Genomic DNA, 23,914 nt, shown 5'->3' on the forward strand with positions numbered 1-23,914 from the left:
TTAGGAGAGGATTGTGACAAATCATGTGATCCATACAAACACAAGACAACTAAAGCGTAAACTGCAAAGAAGTTAAGAATGTATTGTGCACTGGCAACTCATTTCAGTTTTACCCAGCAGACTGGTTAAATTTGATCTGTGACCTTTCTTCTCCCTTAGGGAAAGTTTGGAAAATTTAAGAGGTACGTTGCTCACAGTACCCATGTAACAAATGTCCGTTGGACCTACGATGACAGTTTGTTGGTCACTGTTGGAGGAGCAGACACCTCTTTAATGCTGTGGACTTATGAGATGGAAGGACATCGGGATAGCAGACAGTGTGACAGTGAAGAGTCTGATCTAGATTCTGAAGAAGATGGAGGTCAGTAATAATTTGTAAAACTAGCTGGATTATGCTATTTCAGGAAGACTTTATTAATGGAAACCTAATTTAGAAATAAGTTTTATATAGGATTGTTTTAATCTTATATAGTGAAGATGCTTCAAAAATTTTAAGTAAAACTTCTTTTGTGAGAAAGGATTGATAAACTGGTATGAAGAAAATGATAATGGAGTGTTTGACTTATTGCTTTGAGTCAGGGTATAAATACAAAAAGACTCTTGACATCTTTTAAACAAAAAAACATTAGATGTAACTTCCAAAAATCTCTGTAGAAAAACACATTAATCACAGTTTAGATTTGGTTACTAATTCTAATGGATTTAGGTTGAAATCTGTATAATGTGAGATCATAGCGCAATGTTACAGCATCTGTTTCCATAACATGAAAGTGTAATAGACTGAGGTAGGCTGATGTTCATATATGGAACAATCTATTGTTTCATAGTATCAAGGGTTATAAGGTGTTAATTATATTTTGTAGAATTAACTTCTGTTGGTTTTGCCATACTTAATGTTTTCCCTTTCAGGTTATAATTCCAAGGGTTCATGAGCCTCCAAACTTGTTCTTTCTGCTGCCAAGTGCAATTTTTCCTCCTAATTCCTCAGTCTTCAAGGATTTTTAAACTGTCACTGCTACTCTTTTAAGAGTTCTGAATAATAAATTAACTTCACTTTTAACTAAAATCTGCTAAATAGCCAAAGAGATGCTTTAAGTATTAAAGGCATACTAAACATTCACTGGAGAAGAACTTTTGTGCACTGTCTTTCTGGTTAAAAATATTGAAGACTACATCATCAAAGTAATTTAATTGCCTGCAGGAGGACTTGGTCAAATGTAGCTTTCTGAATCAAAAATTTCAGTCTTCAAGAGCTTTTTGTTCAGCTTCTGCCTGTGACCTGTTACCACATCTTTGACCAGTAACCTTCCCTAGGTGCTGGTGCTTTACGCAGAACCCTCTTAAACTATGTGTTAAAAAATACTCTGAGAGATCTGTTAAGCTTACAAGAAAAGACACTGTCATCTTTTTCCACAAAAGTTTCTCTTCATCATGCCCTATTAATTTTAGTTAGAGTTAAGAACTATTCATGAAGTTGGAATTAGTAGTCTTGATCTTTGGGGGGAAAAAAAAAAAAAAAAAAAAAGAGGGTAATAGCCCTGTCACTGTTTAGATTTTTTCTATGTTTACTATAGTAAACATCATGTTGATGTGCCCGTCCATAAGCATTGCGTAGGAACCCTGGGCAAACCCACAGATTCCATCCTAATGGATGGATCCTGAAATGGAGAACAGCCTGGCACTAAATCTTCCAGAACTTAACAGCTAGTGTCATGTAGCAAGGTCCTTTGTTAGTGATCCTGATAAGGCAAGCCAAGCAGAAATAGGTTAGCTTTGAATGTCCCTTGAATCTTTGTTATTCCACAAAGATACAGTAGAGAATTTTCTTCTTAGAATGTCTTTTATTAATAATGTTCATCATTCCCAGCTGTTTCCTTTCTGTTGTGTATTTATATTACTAATAATACATGATGTTCTTGTAGTCCAGTACGTTGTTGAAATCTGCACAAATTATGATATAATTTTTTTTTCTGGAATCTTATTTTGTTTTGATACTGTTCACTGTGATTTTTGTTAGGTTATGACAGTGATGTGACAAGGGAAAATGAAATTAATTACACCATCAAAGCCTTATCAACAAACATTAGACCAATGTTTGGAATTAAGCCTCATCTGCAACAAAAGGAGCCAAGCTTAGATGAAAGGTAATTGCTAAATTACAATTCTCGCCAAGAAAGCACTCTGAAAAGATAATTAATAGTAAAACATAATTATATTGGAATATGTATATAGAAATTAAAAGGATATATATAAAAAGAGTGGAAGTATTTCTTTAGAGAGAAAAAAGCCCAAACAAGAAAAATTTTGCCAAAGGATTAGGCTGTATCTCCTTTTCAGAGAGCACAAAAGACTACAAATGATGTATGCATATTATGAAGTTTGGGGAGTTTCTCGAGATAGAGTTAGTTACTGGTGTTTCATGATGTGTTCTTTTTAAAACTTAAATAGCAAGTGGTATCTAGTAATGGTATTACAGGCATGAACCTGTACAAATGTTTTATTGAAAGACAGCTCTCAAATTTTTGTTTTTCCAACAAATTAGTCTAATTCAGCTGTAATTGCTCATTGCATTGTTTCTGTCTCCAGATAATTTCACCTGTCTTTTGAAAAACACTGTCCACAATGGTTCTGCAGTTTCTTGGATAATGAAGTATGACTGCTAGCAGTGTTAGTTATATCGCTTGGTTCGCTATTTTATGCTTTAAATGAGAAGGGGGTGGGGAGAAGAGTAAAATAAGACAGCAGATAAAGTAGATGTGAAATCAGAAGAATTTACAATCACTAGAACATAATCTGTTGTAGAATCTGCAACTGAGCACAGGACCCTGAAAGTTATTGTCAGCAAAATAGATGTGGACAGTGTATGGGAGCGAAAAGGGAAGAGGGATTCCTGACATGATACAGTGGCAACTGAGGAAGGCTATGATTAAAGAGAGGGAAAGTGAGGAAAACCCAGCGCAGTAAATTAGGTGTAAGGATGTAGAGAAATAGCAGATTGGAGACTTCCTGCAGGAATGTGAGGAGTTCTGTAAGGATGAACATGTCTCTTCCTGCAGTGAAGCTGACAGATCTGTGATGCCCTTGTTTAGAAATGCAACCTGACATTTGTGGGAGTTTTGGTGACATCTTCTGTTTTTAAGTTAAGTTGAAGGAGAGAATGGATGCCTACATATAAAGCTGTGGCTTCCTGTCTTGCATTTAAAATGAGAAATGGTGTTTCTGTTTATTAATTAGATGGATTTGATGTGAAAATCAAGAAGAAATAATGTGCATGGTATCAGCCTGTTGGATTTATATTTACTCTGTGATTATTATTTTTATATATGATAGTAAACCTCTTGTATTTCTTTAAATAATTATTTCTGGAAGTTGAGTGAGTTGTGTTTTTCAGTTTCAAATACAATATTAAAGAACATTAATTCTGTAGTAAGGTAATTATGTTCTGATTCATAAAAGTTCATGAAAGAATTCCATTGCCTGCATTGTTTAAAAGTTTGGGGCCCTAAAACTTAAAAGTTTTTGTAAAGAATAAAACGAGAATATGGTTACTGTATGCATTTAAACGTCTCTTCTGCTGAAGATAATATTGTGTAAGATTGGTAAATGTTTAGTGGGTCTACTTTCATAGATACTAATTTTTACTTGATTTTTATTTCCTTTTGCTTCCTATGAAGGCAGGGGGTAGTGAGGTAAGTTCATTTGCACAAAGTCCAGGATCATATGCGTTTTAATAACTTAATCTGCTTGGGAAAATAGTTATACTTTTCAATAGAAGTGAAGGTTTTAACTCTTCACTATTAAATAGTAGTTTGTAGAAAATAGTATCTGGGTAGAAAAAGGATAAGAGACAAAGAAAGAGTAAGTCCAGGTCTCAGTCTGAATAGACATGAGTGGGTGCTAAATAGAGTATTTGGGAGGAGGTGATCAAATCTCATCCTCTTCTCAGTAATTCTAGTGGCTAAGAAACAGCTTGCCGTAAGCAGCTGTGGTCAGAGAGCTCACCTAAATTCTTGTGGACTTCCGTAAGACTATATCACGTTGTTGGTGCAGAGGTCCAACATGGAATAAAAGGTGCAGGGAGCATGTTGCAGAGATGCCTGAAGTGGCTATGTGAGCAGTATCACCATGTCTGTGTTGGAGCTAATAAAGCTTCAGGGACAAGAGGAGCGTTACTGACTTGGCTGCAGCATTTTACCAGTGCACCTGTACTACTTCAGGATCTGAGCTGCTAGGTCCACACAGCATTCATATGACATGCAGAGTTGCTAGCTTAGGTGTCCACGTTAGGTAATGAGGTTTTACACATATTCTATTTAGAATATATGCATACTCAAAAACGTGCTCTCAGATTTGTGGCACAACAGATCCTTAGGCTGTAGGTTACCCTCCAGACTTGCAGACTGAGCTGCCAGGACACTTGGACCTATACTGGTTAAGAAAGGAGACCCCCTCTCATGCCTACCTGGACCCTGTTTCCACAATGAAACTCTGTGGTGACATAATAGAACTGTGTTAATCTCTGTATCCTTCTGTAGATGACTTGACATAATCAAGAAAGCCACTGTCTTCATCTAAATTTTAGATCATATCACTAGTGAACTTTTATCAAATTAATTCTGGTGTTAGGCTTTTAAAAAATTCTGTATCTGTAAAGTCAGTTATACATGCTCTGTAGAACTTATATAGACTTTTCTTCTGTGTTTGTTCATTTACATACTACTGTGGTGGGTTGACTCTGGCTGGTTGCCAGGTGCCCACCAAAGCTGCCCTATCACTCCCCTCCTCAGCTGGACAGGGGAGAGAAAATAAAACAAAAGGCTTGTGGGTCGACATAAAGAGAGGGAGATCACTCAGCAATTAGAGTCATGGGCAAAGCAGGCTCGACTTGGGAAAATTAATAATTTATTACCAATTAAATTAGAGTAGGATAATGAGAAATAAAGACTAAATCTTAAAACAGCTTCACCCCACCCCTCCCTTCTTCCCAGGCTCAGCTGTGCTCTCAATTTCTCTATCTCCTTCTCCCCATCAGTGCAGGGGGTTGGGGAGTGGTGATTACGGTCAATTCATCACCCATTGTTTCTGCTGCTCCTTCCTCCTCAGAGGGAGGACTCCTCACACTCTTCCCCTGCTCCAGCATGGGGTTCCTTGCACAGGAGACAGTTCTTCACAAACTTCTCCAACATGAGTCCTTCCCACGGGCTGCAGTTCTTCACATACTGCTCCAGTGTGGGTCGCTTCCATGAGGTGCAGCCCTTCAGGAACAGATGGCGCCACTGTGGGTCCCCCACGGGGTCACAGCTCCTGCCAGCAAACCTGCTCCAGCATGGGCTCCTCTCTCCATGGGTCCACAGGTCCTGCCAGGAGCCTGCTCCAACGTGGGCTTCCCATGCTGCCCTCCTTCGGGCATCCCCCTGCTCCATTGTGGGGTCCTCCCCGGGCTGCAGGTGGAGATCTGCTCCCCCGTGGACCTCCACGGGCTGCAGGGTCACAGCTGCCTCACCATGGGCTGCACCATGGGCTGCAGGGGAATCTCTGCTCTGGCACCTGGAGCACCTCCTCCTCTTCCTCCTTCACTGACCTCGGTGTTTGCAGAGTGGTTTCTCTTACATATTCTCTCTCTTGTCTTTGACGGCAGTTGTACAGGTGGGGTTTATTTTTCCCCAATTCTTAAATATGTTGTCCCAGAGGCGCTACCCAATGTTGCTGCTGGTCTCAGCCTTGGCCAGTGATGGGTCCGTCTTGGAGCTAGCTGACATCAGCTCTGTCAGACACAGGGGAAGGTTCTAGCAGTTTCTCACAGAAGCCACCCCTGTAGCCCTCCTGCTGTCAAAACCTTTCCATGCAAAACCAATACAACCGCTCAGAGTGTGGGTAGTATATCTGGCATTCCATGTTATATGTAGGCTTGTTATATTGACTGCCAAACATTAGAACAGATATGTTTCTTGTAGTAACACTTTATTAGAATCCTTGTATTCTCAGGATCACAGGTACCTACCAGTGTGGAATGTGCTTCTGAGAATGTCTTTCAAGTAATTTTGACTTTGTGTAAAAAAGAGATTCCTTATCAGAAAGTATCTGAACCTCTTTTACTATTGATTGTAGGAAGAGTTTAATTCTCTATGGGAGAAGATGAGATAAATACTGTAGGTAATTAAACTCTGAGGCTATATGTAAAGACTTTAAAGACCATGCCAAAAATATAGTTACTCTTAAGATTGTTGTACCTGACAGCTGAAGTGGAAGCTTCTTCACTACTAGCTGAGTAGTGAACTTCCCTTTATGTGGAAAGAAGATGGTTTTTAGTAACCAGAGTATTAAATGAGATAAATAGGAAAACACTAAAGGAAGAGGCATACCTGAAATCTCATCTGTTTCCTACTTGTGTCTCACAAAAGCACATCTGTGAGGCCAGGAGTTGTAGTCCAAGACCATGTCATGGATGTAGAGTCAGAAATAGCTCAGTTGGGCACCAAAACTTGATTTACTAAAGTGATTTTGATTCTAATATTATTAGAAAGGTTAAGCTGATCTCACTTTTTATGTTGTAAGTAGTAGGATGACATAGGAAAGCAGAGTTTTAGGCCATTTAGTCTATCAAAAATTCAAATATTTATCACCAGGTGGGTCAAAACAGCATCAAAACTTCTCGCAAAACTCCTTTTTGCTAAAGCTCTGCAGAAAGGAATGAAAGAATCCCTGTGGTCAGAAAGGGAGAATAAGTAAAAGAGGCTGTGAAACACTGCAGTCTGGTAGGTAGGTAGATTCTCTTTGAAGTATGGAACAGGAGATTCTGTGTTTGGTGTAGCGTAACAGTTTTCTTCCAGTGATTGTTAATTCAAAATGTAAATGCAGTTCCCAGAACATGAGTGTGAACAAAGGATTATTTTTGCTCTCCAACAAAGGTAGTGTCCTGTTCTCAGTTTTCTGGTTTTGCTCATAAATTACTTTTTTTTCCTTGCAATAGCAGAAGTTTAAAAATATTTATTTTCTCCTTCACACCATCACAGTTTTACTAGGAGCAGTGGACATTTCTGTGTCTTAATCATTTTTATGACTAACACATTAGTTTGAGATGTGAGTTGCATCAACTCATACTTCTAGGCAGCACTGCCTTTACTTTTTTCCTTCAGAAGAAACATGATTTTCTCCACTTTTTCTGGGACTTTTTTTGGTTACAGTCTTACCTAAGCAATTAAGTATTAAAAAGAAAAAGAGAGAGGTTGTGGGGTTTTTTTAAATTAGAGATGCTAGTGCTGTAGAAGTTGGTATGCTGAATAGAAATATGTGTAAGACTTAGATTTCAGGCACGTTTCTGAAGAATTTATGGATGCTAGAACTCAAGATTTAATTCAGATTCAATTGGTTTAAGGTCTGATTGTGGTGTAGTTTAAGGCCACCTCTACTAATGATATGCCATTCTCAAGGAGTAAAATTAAGATGATACATCATTGACATTGGAATACTTTAAATTCTGTTGAAAACACCAAATGGCATTGGCTTTGAGGGCAGCACCTGTGTCTAATTTTAATTTTATGTAATTTCTGAACAATAATATTAAAATATTTTTATGTGAAGATGTCTGCTGTGTGTCTAATGTGGTTGTGTAATAACTTCATGGATATTCAGCAGCACAAAATAAATTGGAAAACCATTTCTATCCTTTACTAAAAGTGCTTTCCTAGTATATCTTTGTGCTAGGTAAATTGCTCAGAAGATAAATCCATCATGGATGGTTAATTTTGAAAACAGTTTTGGCTCAGCTGTTCCCTGAACTGCAAATCACTGGAGGCTGGGAGAAGAATCTGGAGAATATCATTGCGTTCTTAAACTCCCTTCAGTGTTCACTGTTTTGTCACTGTCAAAGGGGCAATGCTGTGGTTAATGTACCTTAGATAAGAATGGCTGTTCCAGAAGATCTCAGAACTAAACAACCAGGAATTCTGATTTAATTTTTCACCATAAATGTACCACACTAAAGATTTGCAGGCAACTAAACCTCTGAAAGAGTCTGTCTCTCATAGTCATCACTATCCTGTTCTCTTAATACATGCATACCATAAATCATCAGTCCACATGCTGAGATTCTTGTATGGGAAGATCCCAGTGTTTTGTATCTTTCGCAAATTCCTTAAATGTTCTGCATCCACTCCCAGATGCAATTCAAAACCAGACATTGTGGCAAAATTGCTTCCAAGTTTTACTTTTTTTTGGTCTTGAGAATTTTTTTTGTGTATATGTAAGGTCATATGCAAAAATACATAACCTAATAAATAAGGGCTCCAGCCACATTGCCAAAGATGCAGAAGGTGAAGGTGGGGACTGGGAGAAGGGAGAACTGCCCACTATAGGAATTGCACTTGCAAGGGGGTGAGAGAGGGAGAAAGCTACTGAAATGAGTCTTCCTTTATCTGAACCTCATAGTTATCACCTGTAATTGCCACTGAAAGAGAAATTCAGAGATTTTGTACAAGCATCTTCCATGTGTTTTGTATAAATGAACAGAATGCAATTAGATTCTTCTGCTTGCAATTCCAGGGACTTTTAATATGAATGTAGATAACACAAATTCCAAAGTTCTTTTTGTAAAAAAAACCCACCTTTTTCCTCTCCTTTTGCACTGGCAACTTGTGTGATTTGGGAGAGGGGAGAAGCCAGTAATCAAAAATTATAGCAAAGGACTTTATATTAGCAGCTTCTTTGCTCTGTGCGTTCTCCCAGTTTTTGCAGAATAAATTAGATAACAGGAAAGTTTAAATCTTAAGTTAACTTTTTTAACAGCTTTAGAAAGAATGCAGGGCTTTTTGAAGATAACATTTATGTGAATTGGTTTCTGCACAGTGGAATGTACATTAGTGCACGGCATTAAACTTGAGATTGAAAACCCTGAAAGTTCTGGGGATTTTATTCTTCACAAACAAGAATTTAATTATCATTAGTTGCTTCTATTACTATGTCTCTGATCACTAGCAATAGACTAGAACAACATTATGGAAAGGAATGGTCTCCTGTTACCAGTTTGAGGTAATTATTTTTTCCTCCCAAAACAGAGGTAAAACTCATGTCTGAGGAAATCAAAAAGCCAATTACCAAAGTATCAAGGTTTACCAAATAATCTCCAGTTTTGAATGCAAGGAAAAAAAACTATTAGTTTTGCAACTACAATAATCAAATGTGACCAGGAAGTAAAAATCTAGAGGAACAACTGCATGGCCCAGTGACGAGGGTTGGAAGATTTTTATTTGGGTAATGATCTATGTAGAACAACTTTATCAACAGAACCTAAAATGTTATGTGAACGATATGCATTTATCAAAGAGCTCAAGAAAAGAGTAACTGAAACATAGGTATATTGTGGGATAGGTTGAATACGGCTCCAAATAAATCTTGCACATTTCAGTGATGAAGGCAGCGCAGAAGCCTTTTATGAAATCTGCCTTGTACCAGTTAGACATCTGATCGTATCTCCATATATGTCAGTATTTGCCAGCTAATAATTAGATATGTCACATGGGGTCCATGTCGATAATCTTGTTCCATACTTAAATCATGAGATTGAAAAAGTAGATTTGGAGATTAAAGAATTAAAACTACTGATAAAAGCTAAAAATTTTCCTCTGACTATGCAAATATTTGGTTCAGTGGACTCAGGAAAATTGTGAGAGAAAACTGTGCTCTATTCTTGGAGAAGCTGTCATTTCCCCTGCATAACACTTACTCTGAAAAATATCTGAAGATACTTGAATTCTGTAGTCCTTGAAGAATTGCATGTTACTGACTGTAAAACCTGTTCAAGTTTGAATTGTACTGGGAGAAAAGGTTTAGCTCTTTCCAGTATGAAGTAGTGCATCAGTCTTGCATGTCAAAATAAATTTGTAACTAATTAGAAGAGATTCAGTAAAACAGATTGTTTTCATTGGGGGTTGGAATTCATTTGTAAGTTGTTAACAAAGTTTTCTTAATTTTCTGGAGGGTTTTCCCTAACAGATGAGAGTAAAATTATTTTTGCTTCACCTATAAATGAAAAAGACTGATAACTAGTGTCCTCCTTGCTGCAGTGGAATTGCTTGGTAGTTCTTAGAAGCAAATCAAAAGGAAGTGTACCTGCTAATCAGACTAATGAAAAATACCCATGCATAGTACAAATATTAGGAATATCTGTACAACTATCTGTACATGCCCATATATTCTGATGGTTAATAATGATTTTTGGCTAGTCAAATATAGGAGTATTCATCATATGTGTTTGAGAAAACTCATCCAGTGAAACAAATTTGTGAAACTGATGCTGAAATACCTTCGGTCAACATAAATTGAATTAAATAATAATGAAAAACCAGTATATGTCAGCAGTGCTCAGTACTCCACACATTTTGACTAGCTGAGATAATTGTATTTTAGTATAAAAATGTATTTTTATGAATAAACGTTTACATCTATCTTTAATAATAATCTGGCTGTTTATCCATCAGCTCATTTAGTGAAGTTAAACCAGCACAACCTTTCTTTGAGTAATTCAGGTGTTGTGTTTGCCAACTCTTTAAATACTTGATATACTTCAGAGGTTTTTGAGTCTGCTGCTGCTTTCTTTCTCTGTTTACAGTAGGAGGCATTCCCAAGAATTCTATTTTCATGTCAACACGTTTATAATTCCCATTTAAGTGAATGGGAGTTTTCTGTACAAATAATAGATTTACATAACCTGTGAAGTTGTGACTAATCCCCTTGTTGTAAAAGAAGTAAACAAACCAGAAAGTCAGTAATAGTTATTTCTATGAATAATTCACTGACACATAGCTTTCAGCCAAACTTGTATAAGTAAACCTTTTCTCTTTCCCACCTGCTGCTGAAAAGAGGTTCCAGGTAATGCTTTTATTTTACTATCTAGTCCAGATCTTGCTGTCATCTCCCATTTTCCTTACAAAGCCATCTGTCATGTTGGGTGCTGTGCCATGCATCTGTCACTCTTCACAATATTGCTGTATTACAAATGTTAAATTTATATGTATTCATAGTAGTTCTGTTCCATACAATAAGCTAAATATTCATTTATCCACCAATATAAAATTAACTGTATGGACCATTAAACTTGCCTATGTTTTACAAATAGTATTTTTCAATAATATTTATTAAAATATAGATATTAGTACTCTTTCCAGTTCCCAGTGGACAGCTATCCACCTCAAAACTGGATTGTTTTACATTTGATGGGATAGTCTCACCTGACAAGTCAAGGTGTATATTTTGCTAAATTATTTAAGTATTAGATTAACTATATCCACATTAGTGTGTACAAAATGTCACTACTCATAGGACGTGAAAATAATTATGACTAATCATTGTCGAGAAGCAATATTTAAAAACTAGCAGGTTTCATTGTCTTCTAATGGAAATCAGATCTCTAAGGTTTCACAAGTGACTCTGAAAATCTACCAAGTGTAAATGGACGGAACTTCTTCCTTTTAAAATTAATTCTCTACTTCAGGCTTGCTGACACCTTTTTGAGAGGGCAGTGAAAGTCACTTCATGCTGAAGGCTAATGCAAAATCAATTGCTAAGTTCTCTGCAAGTATGAGGTGCAGCTAGGGCGACCCTCACAGGAAGGGACTTTTGTACCGACAGCTGTAATTTGCTGTATGAAATCATGCCCAAAATAACACTTGGATTTTTAAGACCAAAATAAACGTTGTAGTTGACATTATCATAAGTTACCATGGAGCTCAAAGAATTCATGGCAGTTCATATTAACTACAGAAGACTATTCCTTGTTCTGTTAGTAACTTTAGAAATTCAGTATCAGTAATAAAATGAGGGAGTGAAATACAACAGCATAATACAAGATAACATGGGTAGCAGTGTCAGTAATATTGAAACCATATCTCAAACCATAAAAAAGGGATTTCTTTGTTTCAGAAACTACTTAAAAATTCTTGTATTCCATTCTTATGGTCTCATAATAAGAAATATTAAGATACATATATACTGATTCTATATTCATGTTGAAAGTAAAGTGCCAATATTATGGTATTTGTTTCCCCTATGATAGATGGCTGGAACTTTCCACGTGTTCAAACCAACCCCATCCATGTGTGTATTTACCCCAAAATGTTATTCATGCTCTCCTTCCCATCTTTTGCATGCAGTTTTTGAACATGCAGCTAGTTATACATGCAGGTATATGACCACTGTGTGTGTATATATGCCATTAGTCGCTTTCCTGCACTATTAAATAGCAAATGAAAAATATCTGCATCTTTTGCATCTTTAAAAAAAGCAGTTAGAAGATGTGTTCCGGTGTCCTTCAACATTCCTGCTTTTAAATGCAGAAACTGTCATCTTGAAACTTAATTGGGAAAAAACCACATATGTGTTTGTAATTTGCATTCCAGTTCCACTGCTCTGAACCAATATAGTTAGTCTTTCCCAGATGGGTACTTGTATAAATTGTTCAGGTGACCTGTGAGATAATATAGCTGAGTATAAATTGTCAAGTTTTGTTGACTGGAGTACATTCACTTTATTCTTTTGTATCGTAATGTACAAATGTAAATGTATTCTAATGAGTGGCAAAGGATGGTTATCAACCTACATTTCTATCTGTACGGCCTTTAAATATAGATGGTCTTTTCAAAAGATTGTATAATGTGAAATTGTTTTACCTCTTCTCACATTCTATCACAAAGGTTTAGCAGACACCAGATATTATAAAATGCCATATTCTAGTTCCAAGCATCAGAGAACTTTTCACTTCCAGTAGTAACATAAACCTGTGTCAGAACCATGTCCTTTCAGTTTTTACTGATTTCATGAAACTGCAGATATGCTCTCCTGTTCTATTTAGTTTTTATGCTTTTGTGGCTTTAACTCACTTTTTCCTCTGTCTTTCAGGGACATAAATGAAATTTGGGGGGGGGGGAAATGAAAGAAATGAGGCTTGAGTGCTCTGTGGCAAATGTGAGGATAACAAATGGAAGAAGGGCTCTTTATGCTCAGTTTTATCAATTTCTAGGGCAACAGTAGTAAGACTGTTGCTGGATTGTCCATGACAAATCAGAATTTAAAAATCTACAATATTTGGAAGCATTCTGGAGTGAGCAGGAGGTGGATTGGACAGTTTTGCTCAATCTTCCCCTGCCCTTACCTGTAAAGCAGGACTGACCTCCAGGGATGAAGCCTACAGCCCTTGCATGCCGCCTTCACGCTCAGAACCAGGATTATTACTCACTTCTACTCCAGAGCTGTCTGGATAACCTATGGTCATCAAGTTTCCTACTGTTATTCAACTTGTTTTTGGTGGTTTGGTTTTGTTGGTTTGGTTTTTTTTCCCTGGGAAAAACTTGTTGAACCTACTTTTCATTTTCTTTATCTCAAATGTGTAATTACAGGGATTTCCTCTGCTGGTTTAGATGTATCTTTTTTATTTCCTTGAATCTCACCAGACCTAGGCAGTCCTCCCTGTGATTTTTATGTATCGTTGCAACAGCTGTCAAACAGCACTAGTCTCTGGAAACTGATAAATCTGCAACTGTTCCTCCTAAATAATAGTGTTTCTGGGAATGCCTTTTTTTCTGAGAAGTTCTAAATTGAGATGGGCATAAAAGTATTTTTATGAATAGATTGTTAGGAATTGTCTTTAGAGAACTGGACTCAGTTCCCTACTGTTTGGACTTCTTGCTTCAGATCAGGTGCGGCTTTTGATGGTAATGCATAGTAGTCTTCTGTGTTTGATCTGAAATCTTCATTTGCTCTTGTGCTACTTTTAACAGATTTTTTTTTTTTTTAAGAGTGGCACTAGTTACTGATATGCTTCTTAGTCTGTTGTTCACAGTAATAAAGAAATTTATGCAAGATAACTAGATTTAGAATCTGACAATTTTGTTCCTTGTGCTGCCTTCAATATAATCTAAGGAAGCCACATTTAAAGATTCCTCGCTGTCTGAAAACCCTTTTGCTCAGCTGGGAAGGCTCTCTGGAACTGTAAGAGGAGTATATCTTTTTCCACTTCCCTTTCTTTGAGAAGTTTTGGATTTTTTTTCAGCTGGCAATCATGGGTGGTGATACTTCACAGCTGAGTAAGGCAGCATTGTGGCTGTCTTTTCAGTCCTTAATATGTCATTGACAGCTTGATTTCTTTTCCTCCAGAAGCCTTCTTAAATTCTAAACGTGCCAGTAGAAGCAGCATGCACAACAAACGGCATGGCAGTCTCACATTTTTGCAATAGTCTCTACTGTACTTGCTGTTCAATTTTATAGCTCTTGCATGGGATGAGAGAAGAGATAACACGACAGTGGAAAACTAGTGAACCTTGATACTCTTTATAGGCTCCTCTTCCCTGCTGCACACCCCCCACTTTCTGGTTCTTAGGGGAAACTAATGCTTAGGACCACTGAAATCACTGGTATACAATCTTCCAATTTCTATCACTTCAGAGTTGTTCCTGACTTCCATGTTTAAAAAGAGAAAGGTACATGTTGTGTTAGCTCAATTTAAAAAAAAAAGATATAAAAACATTATGTGTTTTTTAAGAAACTGGTTTTGTATAAGTGTTTTTAAGGAACTTATTTTATTTATAAGTGTGTTCCTAGTTACCTAATAAATGAGCAGCAATTATGGAGGTATCAAAGGAATTGAGGAATTTTAATTATAATTCAAAGTGTTAAGCTGTAGGTAGGAAAAAAATTGGTTAGTAGCTTTTGTGTCATTAACCAGTTATGTAAATCAGGTATTAGATATATTTTAATAACTATAATTCTTAGCCATAAATTAACAGGATATGTATAATCACGGGTATGTGCAATTCATTTAAGTTCTTAACCCTGTTCATTCTTCAGAGACTTTTGATTGCACGGACAGAGAACTGGTTATCATTTTGCCATTTAACTTCAGAGGTTGTAAGGACTACAATTTGTTCGGTTTTAAGCAATACTTAGATTCATATGCAAAAAACCTCAACCCAGTCCAAAACCCAAACAAAGCTTTATTTCTTAATATTTTGGGAGGTCAGCGTAACCATTTCAAAAAGGTATCAGAAAAGAAAAAAAAAAAAAAAAGGTTATTTATTAGAGAAGAGGGAATCTTAATGTAAATTTACCTCAGATGTTTCATGAAGCTGTCTGATTTCTACCACCCCACCCCTATGCCCCAGCAAATTTTAGTTGGACCTGTGCTGTATTAGTTTATCTCTTCGTTTACTTGAATGAATAAGGGAAGGTTTTTATTCTCTGTGTCACTGAAGTGCTTTCAGAAAGCCCATTCCCCCATATAGAATCTGTGCCTTTCAGTTTTCATGCATTTCAGTAGTTGGATTTGATTCAATTTGAGTAGCACACAGTGATAAGAAGGCTTCTATGGCACTGGGAGATAGATACCTGCTACCTCTTGATCAGTGTATTTGTAACGGAAATTACTTATTTACTGTGAAGATGGGGAACAAATACGGTCCAAGATTTTTTTTTTTCCCCCCTGTAAAACTTCAGATGACCTCTCTCCATATATATTTAGTATGATAAACACTGTGACCTATTGGGAGTCTTTTCTGATGATAATTTAGAAACTTCCAAATAAAAGTGTAGTTTCTTTATTTTTTTTAAATATAATTTCTTTATTTTTTAAAAACAGAATTTCTTAATTTTTTTAAAATAGAATTTTAGTCATACTTAGTGATACTGTTGTTGTAATGACAGGCTAGATAAGAGGATGCTAGGAGTCAGTGTTGATAGGAGGAAAGAGAAGAAAGGACCTGGAAAATAGCTGGGGAGGCTAGGTATTTCACATTGAGTATAAGACCTGGAAAGAACTGGTTGAGAGACAGTAGTGATTCAAGAGTGGTCATGAAGTTGGGTGTTGGGATTGCTGACAGAAAATAGATGTATTACTTGCTTCCTGTGCTGGCCAACATGCCTGTATAGGTGGTGAGGGCAGCTTAGACTATGCATGGTTTGCTTTTCCTCCCCTTTTACAAAAGTTAGGAGGATACTTTTTTTCACCTTCATAGACTAAGGGACAGTCTGTGAGATAGGTACAGGCTGTAATTGCAAAATAAATTGAAATGTCTTGTTTTTCTGTCTCAAGGTGTATGTGAATTCCTTCTAACTGGAGACCTCAGAGAGGAGAAAAGTCTATAACTGAGGACCTTTGGGAATGAATTATGGGGGTACATTCCTACCAGACATATTTCAAGCAGGATTGAAAGAGTATATTTAAATGCAGCTATCTTTTGATATTTGTCTTTTGAGCATGGAGAACTTTAGTGCATGTCCACATTGGACTACTTTTATGATCTGCATTGCTATATATGGTAGATGTCCTCTAAATTTTGCCTTTAATGCCTGTTTATTTTGTCTGTTTTCCAAGAGTAAGAATTTTAGAGTAGGAAAAAACAACTGTTAGACTACTATTCTTTGTGAAGTTACAAAAGTATTTATCTGTACTTCAATTAGTGTTCTCTGTTTTAATTTGCACTTATTTATGAATGAATTTAAAATATGAACCTTAGTTATTTTCCTTCATGCCTTAAATTTGCTTTTAAACTTCAAATATTATTTTATGCTTTGATAAGAATTTGTTTAATACCATCCATATTCCCTCCCTGTGAAAAGACTCATTGTGTTAACTATCCAGTGTAAGCCATCATTATTTCTTTTTAGATCTGTATTTGGATTTTCTGTCGTAAGGTTTTCTGTTTCATAAAATCTAAATTTGTAATGCTGAATTAAATATTTTGGTTACCTTCCTCTGGCCCTATCTAACACAATAGTGAGTTTTAGTAAACTTGATCGTGTTTGGGTGATCCAGGCATCTGACAGACTTCTCTACCAGACAGAAATTTTTCATCATCTGTTTTATACTTTTTTTTCCCCAGTGGTACTTTACAGTCTTTTAAGTACAGAGGAAGTAATTGAAGCATCTCAGAGCACAGTTTATAGTTGCTTTATAATTTGCATTATAATATGTACAAATCTTCTGATTGGTGGCATGACATAAATCTATAAATCGTACTAAAATTAGGCAAGGAAAATGGAGGAATAAAGTTCAGAAAATAGTATTTTATTTTCATAACTAAATAAATAATTTTTGAATGTAGTTCAAAACATACAGTGTACAAACATATCATAGTCTAGAAAAGACAGTGATTATTTTGCATCAGACTCATTTAAGAGCAGAGAAGGAATTAAAAATACTTCATACTAAAAAGGGAATATGAAAGAGAACTGAGCTGTTGCTTTATGTGTGATAGTAGTTTGTCACACTGCCTAATGGATTAAATCATCTAGATTTCACTGAATCTATATGTAGAATTTATTTTGAAAGTAATTGTTCCTCTTAAGGGTCTGACTTACAGGTTTCTTTTCATGGCCACATATGCTGTATGTGTGTGTATATATATATATAATATAAGCGCCATAACCAGTGGTCCTGAAAATTGCTAGAAATAGTTTCATAATTTTATTAAATAAAACTTACTGGTTTGTATGGTTCTTTGTATATGAACAGTCGAACATAATTTGAAAGATATGTTACAGATATTTATCAAACAATGAAATCTGGGCTATTCAGAACAGTGGAACGTAAGTTATGGCTGATATTCATGCATTTGCATGGTGATGGTTTACTTCCAACTGAGTGTCAATCGGTAACTTGTTTCTGTTGATATGAGTGAATGGGCAGGTGTACTTGGTGTTCTTTACAAGCTATTGCAAAAATAGGAAAAGTTAGGGCCTACTGAAAGCATGTGGGAATAGGAATGATTATCTCTAGTATCTAGATCAGGTAAGATTTTAAAGTATATCCAATAAAAAATGCTGCAGAGAAGATGGAAATGCCTTAAGAACCCAGCATGAAAAAGCTAAGAATGTTGCATCAGTGGTCATTTATTGTAAAACAAGCTTTTGCATTAACTTCATGGATTGTTGAAGAATTGTTGGAAAACCTAACGTGTTAAACAAAGGTAGGATTTTTTTGACAGAGGTGTTTCTTTTAAAGATGAATACAAATAGCAGTTAAACAGGATACAGCTATAAGTTTTCCATATGCAATAGCAGGTTGGAAGGTACTGTGTTAGTATGGAATGGGTGACGGACAGCCTTCTCTTATTCACAGTTCTTTATTTCAGACCCCCAGTTAGTAGGGCATTGCCACAGCCGGAGAAACTTCAGACAAATAATGTTGGGAAGAAAAAGAGACCTATAGAGGTAAGAATGACATTGATGTCCCCTTCCTCTCCTTTTAGGATTTTTTTTTTCCCAGAAATTGACACATTTGTGGACACACTAAATAATTGTTTCATTTTAAATTTATCAAAGATGGAAATGTTAAATAGTGAGTAAATAGCAAAAGAAGGGAGAATTTTTTTTTAAATCCAGAAAAGCCCAATACTACTTTCTTTTTGCAAGCGAAATGGGGCACAACTTAATTCTTAGTATCAATAAAACGTTTTAAATGCAGTGTGTAGAAAACAATATATTCTGTATTGATAACTGGATTGTTAATGGGTGTATTATCACTAATAAAACTAAATATATTTTACTGCAAATTTTTTTAAATTTATTTTAAAACTTTGTTTAAAATTCATCACTGTTAACAGTTTTAAACATAAAATTTATTTATATGCCTGTGTATGAGTATCTCTTTCTGTGTATATGTACCTGTATATATACACATTTAAATATTCTATGGCATACACCAAACAGAGATGATAGCATGACATGACTGTGTACGGCAAGAATGAGCAGTAATAAAAGCTGACAGGGAAGGCAGGATCTCAGCTTCTGTTGGTTTGAGACATTGTTAAAGTCCTTTTCCTTTACTACATAAGGACCTTGAAGATTATAAAGTTCATAATTGCTTTAAGGTTTTGAGTACTGATAGATGTAAATATCTTATTTTAGGACCTCATTTTGGAGCTGGTATTTGGGTACCGAGGCAAGGACTGTAGAAACAATGTGCACTATTTGAATGATGGTGCTGATGTAATATATCATACTGCGTCTATTGGGATCTTGTATAATGTGGCAACAGGTAGGAGAAAACCCGCTTGAGGATAAATGTTTCTTCACACACATGGAATTACAGTTTATGAAGTAATTGGTATGCTTTAAATCTTATAAAAATATGTGGGAAAATTATTATTATTTGTTGTTGAAAATTCAGTCTGTATAGATAATTCATAATAGCTGGTATAAGCAAACTAAATATATTGAAACGTTTCTGGTAACTGAATTTGGAAGGAGGAAAAGATTATTTTGTCATTAGATTTATGAAATTTGTTTGTTAAAATGATCACAGAAACTAAAACAGCTCAACAGTGGGGTCATTGTAGTTGTTCAATGTTTTTTTAAATAAGTTTATTTTTTCTTTGGTTTACTTTTGAGTGCTCTGTATCACATACATTCATTCCCAATAACCAATTCAGTTTAGATAACTTAGACCTTTTAAAGGGTAACATATGCCATTTGTTTCTGGTATATCTAAGCAACTTGATGGAGAAATCTCAAGGGACTAGTTCCAAGTTGTTGAGTGCTATGTGTTAAAAATCAGGATAAAAAATTAGGAGTTTCTGTTTCCTGCTTTTAAGCTTCAAACTGCAACATCACTATAATGTTTTTTCTAACAACTATTACAAATTTTTCAAACATTAACCATGTCTATGTGTGTATAAATATTTTAATTAAAGTTGGACCTTTTTTTTTTAGGCTCTCAGTCTTTTTACCAGGAACACAATGATGATATCTTGTGCCTCACTGTAAATCAGCACCCCAAGTTTACCAACATAGTGGCAACTGGCCAAGTAGGTATGTTTGTATTTTTGTAAAAAGAAATTAACATAAAAGCATGCAATTAGGGCCTTGTGAGTTCATGATAAATCACAAAAATACTTGATTATGCTATCTCCGTTTGTATGAGTGTTACTCAGTTACCTGTCCTCTTTATATGTTTCTTTGGGTGTAATTTAATAAAGTTGAACAAAAAATATCGAGGCATTAAAGAAGATCAAGCTTATATTTTGTTTGGAGTGTTATCAAAAATATATTTTTAAGAAATTTTGAGCCCCATGAAATTAGTCTGGTTTTATTTAATTATCAGCTTGTGTTATCCCTTCCAAAGAAGCTTAATTGAGCTATCTTTCATTTCTATATGTACTAAACATAGAATTCTTAAAATAGATGTCACTTCATGTAGGTTTTATTCCATCAGATTAATAATACCTACTTGGTGTTTTTGTAATACATAGTGGCAATATTCTAGGCAGAACTAAAACCTTAATGGTGTTTCTCTACAGATAAACCTAGATTTAGGGGGAAAATATGTATGTTTCTAGCAACATTAAAATTGATCTATGAACTAACCACGTTAAAAAAAAGAAAAAGACAAAAAACCCACTGTTCATCTGCATAGCTGCACTAATACTGCTGTTTCTAGATTTTGCAGAATAGTGTAATTTTTGTAGTCCTACAACTTAACTCCTGTTTTCATACCTTCAGTTGTTTCTCAGTGGATTCAAAACCACATTGTTTCTCTTAGTGCGTAGAATACAAAAAAACCCCTTAGTTTATTTTAGCCAGAATAGCTGCTTTTTTTTTTCTTTTTTTTTTTTTTTTCCCTCTGCAGCTTTGTATTAGATGTTTCATCTAAATATGGTCATTTTGTCAGTTACCTGCTTCCTTCTGTCTTTTGGCTTTTTAGGTGCATGTCTTACTCAATTTGACTTTTTGATAGTAATAACTACTTAACTTAAAACTCTTCATTTCTTGGTGAGTTTCTTGCCTCACATTGATTTAAAGAAATCATTAATGGGAATTATTTATCAGCCAATGGAAAAAGTTATCAGCCGATTTTTGCCTGTGGTTTGATTGCAAAGAACATTTGCAGGAATTACAGACCTTTTATTGTCTTTAGGAATTTGCTTTTTCAGTGTATTTCTTAATCTGGCCCTTTTTGCCTTTCCATATGTTAGAATATACAGGAAGAATGTAGGCATAATGTGAAAATTTGTTCTTTGGATGGGTTTTCTTCAGTGTTTGTCTTACCCAAGAAGATACTTTTAATACTTTTTTATTTCATAATAATTTCTACATCAACTAGCAGTAAAATAATTTTAACTGCTTTGTAATGTAGATTAAGGCATACAAATCAGGAGCTGATTACACTTAAAAATTAAACTGCAAAACATGTTTTTAAGGAGAGAATTAAATCTGAAAAAATGAGCTGGAAGCAAAGTATCTTCAAACAATACGTATTTTTAGATTTTGAAGAGATGTTAAGGAGTGCGTACTCCATGAAGAACATACTTAACTGCTACTACTTTTCCTACTGATATGACTGGCAAAAACATAACTTTACCATCATGACTTAAATCTTCAAAAGATTTATAGAAACATTATTTCAGGTATTTTTAAACTGTGATGCTGTTGTGCAGAGTCTTGGTAATACTTCCCAGTACCTGAACCTTTATAATCGTGATTTTTTTTTTAATGCTCCTATAGAGTAACATTGGATGTATTTACCATTTGTCAAGATCAGACTCAAGCATTACTTCTTAGCAGAATAGCAATCAGCATTTTTTTTTTCACTTAATTTGTTAAAATATCAGTAACATGTAAAATATGCTTTTTATTTAGTTTGGCAGAGAGAGACCTAACATACACCAAAACTAGATTTTTGTGTTGTAACTCAAAATAGAAATCAAAATATATTAATTCTACGAGTTTTTATTTCTGATGTGACCGCCTTTTATCAGTAACTGTTCATCTTTAACACTAAAAGCAGTATTGGTGCTGCTGCATTGCAAAGAGATGACATCAAGGTGTGTGTGAAGAAATTACACTAAATGTGGCATATATTTTCTTTAGCACTTATCTTATTTCTGGTCTAATTATTTTTCTGCTGCTTTTCCATTACAGGAGACTCAGCAGATATGTCAGGTAAGGGAAATAAAATTTTGACATCTTCAGGTGTAGTTAGCCTATCTAGTAGCCATCTACAGCTTTATAGAGCAATAAGTGACGTGAATTAATTTTTAGTTTATTAAAACCCTGTATCAGTCATATTACTGTCAGCACTGAATATAAACCACAACAGCTCTGAAAATTGTAAATATAGAAACAATTAAAATGTTAGAACACACTTAAAAACTACTTTTGTCATAACATACTCCCTCCTTGCTGCCCAGTGATCAGCGAATTCTAATACATACTGTTACTGATAGTATTCCTGTGTACGCTTGCAGGTTTTATAGACGTGTTGGGGCTGACAATTAACCATCTGTTTTAGACACTCAATTGAGTATAATTTTAAATAAGCATTTCTAAAGTAAATTCCATTGAGGAGGCCTAGGTGACTGAGTGAAAAAAACCCAAACAATCACCTTTCACATTTATGTATGATTGTCATGCAGTTATTACCACTGATCCAAAATGCTTGTTATGATGTCAGTTTAATATTTTTCTGTATCATTTTGGGTCTTTGACAGTTTGACAGTCTTGACTGAGCTATTTTTTATTAATATGTTGTTTTTTCAACTGCAATCTTAAAAATTCATCACCATCATGTGTGAATGAGTTCATTGTGGAGCGGCCATAATTGTCTTGTGACACATCTTCAGACATGCATAAATGTGTGTTCGTGTATACCTAGAAAATACAATAATCTTCATGTGGATCTAAACCTTGTTCTGTGAAGAACAAATGTACAATGGCATTTTTAATGTGTGTTGACTTCTTTTAAATATGCCAAATTGTGCTTGCTCTAAGGATGGGAGGAAGAATATATATAGGTACATTTTCCCACACTTCTAAACTGTATAAAACAAACAGTGATGTTATGGTTGTTTATATGAAAGAACATCCCTACTCCTGCATATAATGCCTGGAGGCTTTCCCTCTCTCACTTGCCTTCTTCCTACTGCAAGTTTAGTTTGAACTTGTGTATATTACTAAATTCTGTTGTCGCTGCCTGAAACCAGCACTGTTACTATTTTCTTCTTCATGGAACCATTAGTCTGGAATCCAAGCTATTGCCTGCCTTCATTAGAAGGTTGCATAGTTTCACTTAAACTTTCTAGATGACTATTTGGCACATGTTTTTACCAACAGCTTTTGCTTTTCTAATTCCAATATCCTGTTGTCCACAGTGATGCAACAGGGTTTCTTGAAGCAGTAATGTTTGTTACAGGCTGGAATGGCAAATTAAGTTTCATAATGACTTGGTATACATTTGCTTCATCTTACTGAAGATATTTTTTGTCCTGCCAGCTGATGGTAGCTTTATCTAACTTCTCCTAGAAGGAGATGACACCTTAGAAAATCTCTCTTGTGAGAGCAGATGTTGAACAGCTGGAGTACTCCACAATCAGGACGCAATGTCAGGACAGAGACTCTCAGAAGAACACCATAAAGTAGAAGGACTTAAGAGTCCAAGTTCTCTGTCCTGCAAATCTTGCTCTGAAAGTTGTTGTCAGTTCTTATTCTTGAAATCCAGGTGGAAGTTTCTGTCTGCCCCTTTTTTTATAGGTTATAGAGCAGATGCATGGGTCAAGGGCAATACTGTAGGGCAATACAGAGAAAAAAAAACACTTCAAAGCCATAATAAAGCTTTCCTTCCCCTCAGCTTCCCATAAGGACAGCAAGGAGTTTTCTGAAAATATTGAGGCATGCAAGTGGTTGCCAACCCTTGTCCTTTCTGTTTTAATGGAATGTCTATACTATGCTGTAGTACCTCTCAAAAGGTGATGATAACATTATGTTGGTGCCATGAGAGGAAATTCAGAAGTGAAAGAGAAGAAATTAGGAAGGTTGTTCTGAAGACTGTTTTGGAACAGCTGTGGAATTGGGCTCAAAAGCTTAGTTTAATGTGCCTAAAATTTTACCTAGGCCCTTGTGCCTACTGTTTCCCATCATATGTGTGCCTTTGAGG

General features: G+C 35.6%; 1 protein-coding gene across 1 annotated transcript in view; it reads left to right on the forward strand.

Moving 5' to 3' along the window:
* Positions 1-23,914, forward strand: part of EML5 (echinoderm microtubule associated protein like 5) — a 102,927-nt gene that overhangs the window by 56,649 nt on the left and 22,364 nt on the right. Inside the window, exons 26-33 of the mRNA XM_026849263.1 lie at positions 160-361; positions 2,018-2,144; positions 3,675-3,689; positions 10,858-10,866; positions 18,117-18,195; positions 18,892-19,021; positions 19,696-19,794; positions 21,904-21,924. Of these exons, the coding sequence (XP_026705064.1) occupies positions 160-361; positions 2,018-2,144; positions 3,675-3,689; positions 10,858-10,866; positions 18,117-18,195; positions 18,892-19,021; positions 19,696-19,794; positions 21,904-21,924 (682 nt within the window). The remainder of the gene's footprint in view (positions 1-159; positions 362-2,017; positions 2,145-3,674; positions 3,690-10,857; positions 10,867-18,116; positions 18,196-18,891; positions 19,022-19,695; positions 19,795-21,903; positions 21,925-23,914) is intronic.

This window comes from Athene cunicularia (genome assembly GCF_003259725.1).
Source record: "Athene cunicularia isolate RWA chromosome 5 unlocalized genomic scaffold, athCun1 chr5_part1, whole genome shotgun sequence".
Lineage (NCBI taxonomy): Eukaryota > Metazoa > Chordata > Aves > Strigiformes > Strigidae > Athene > Athene cunicularia.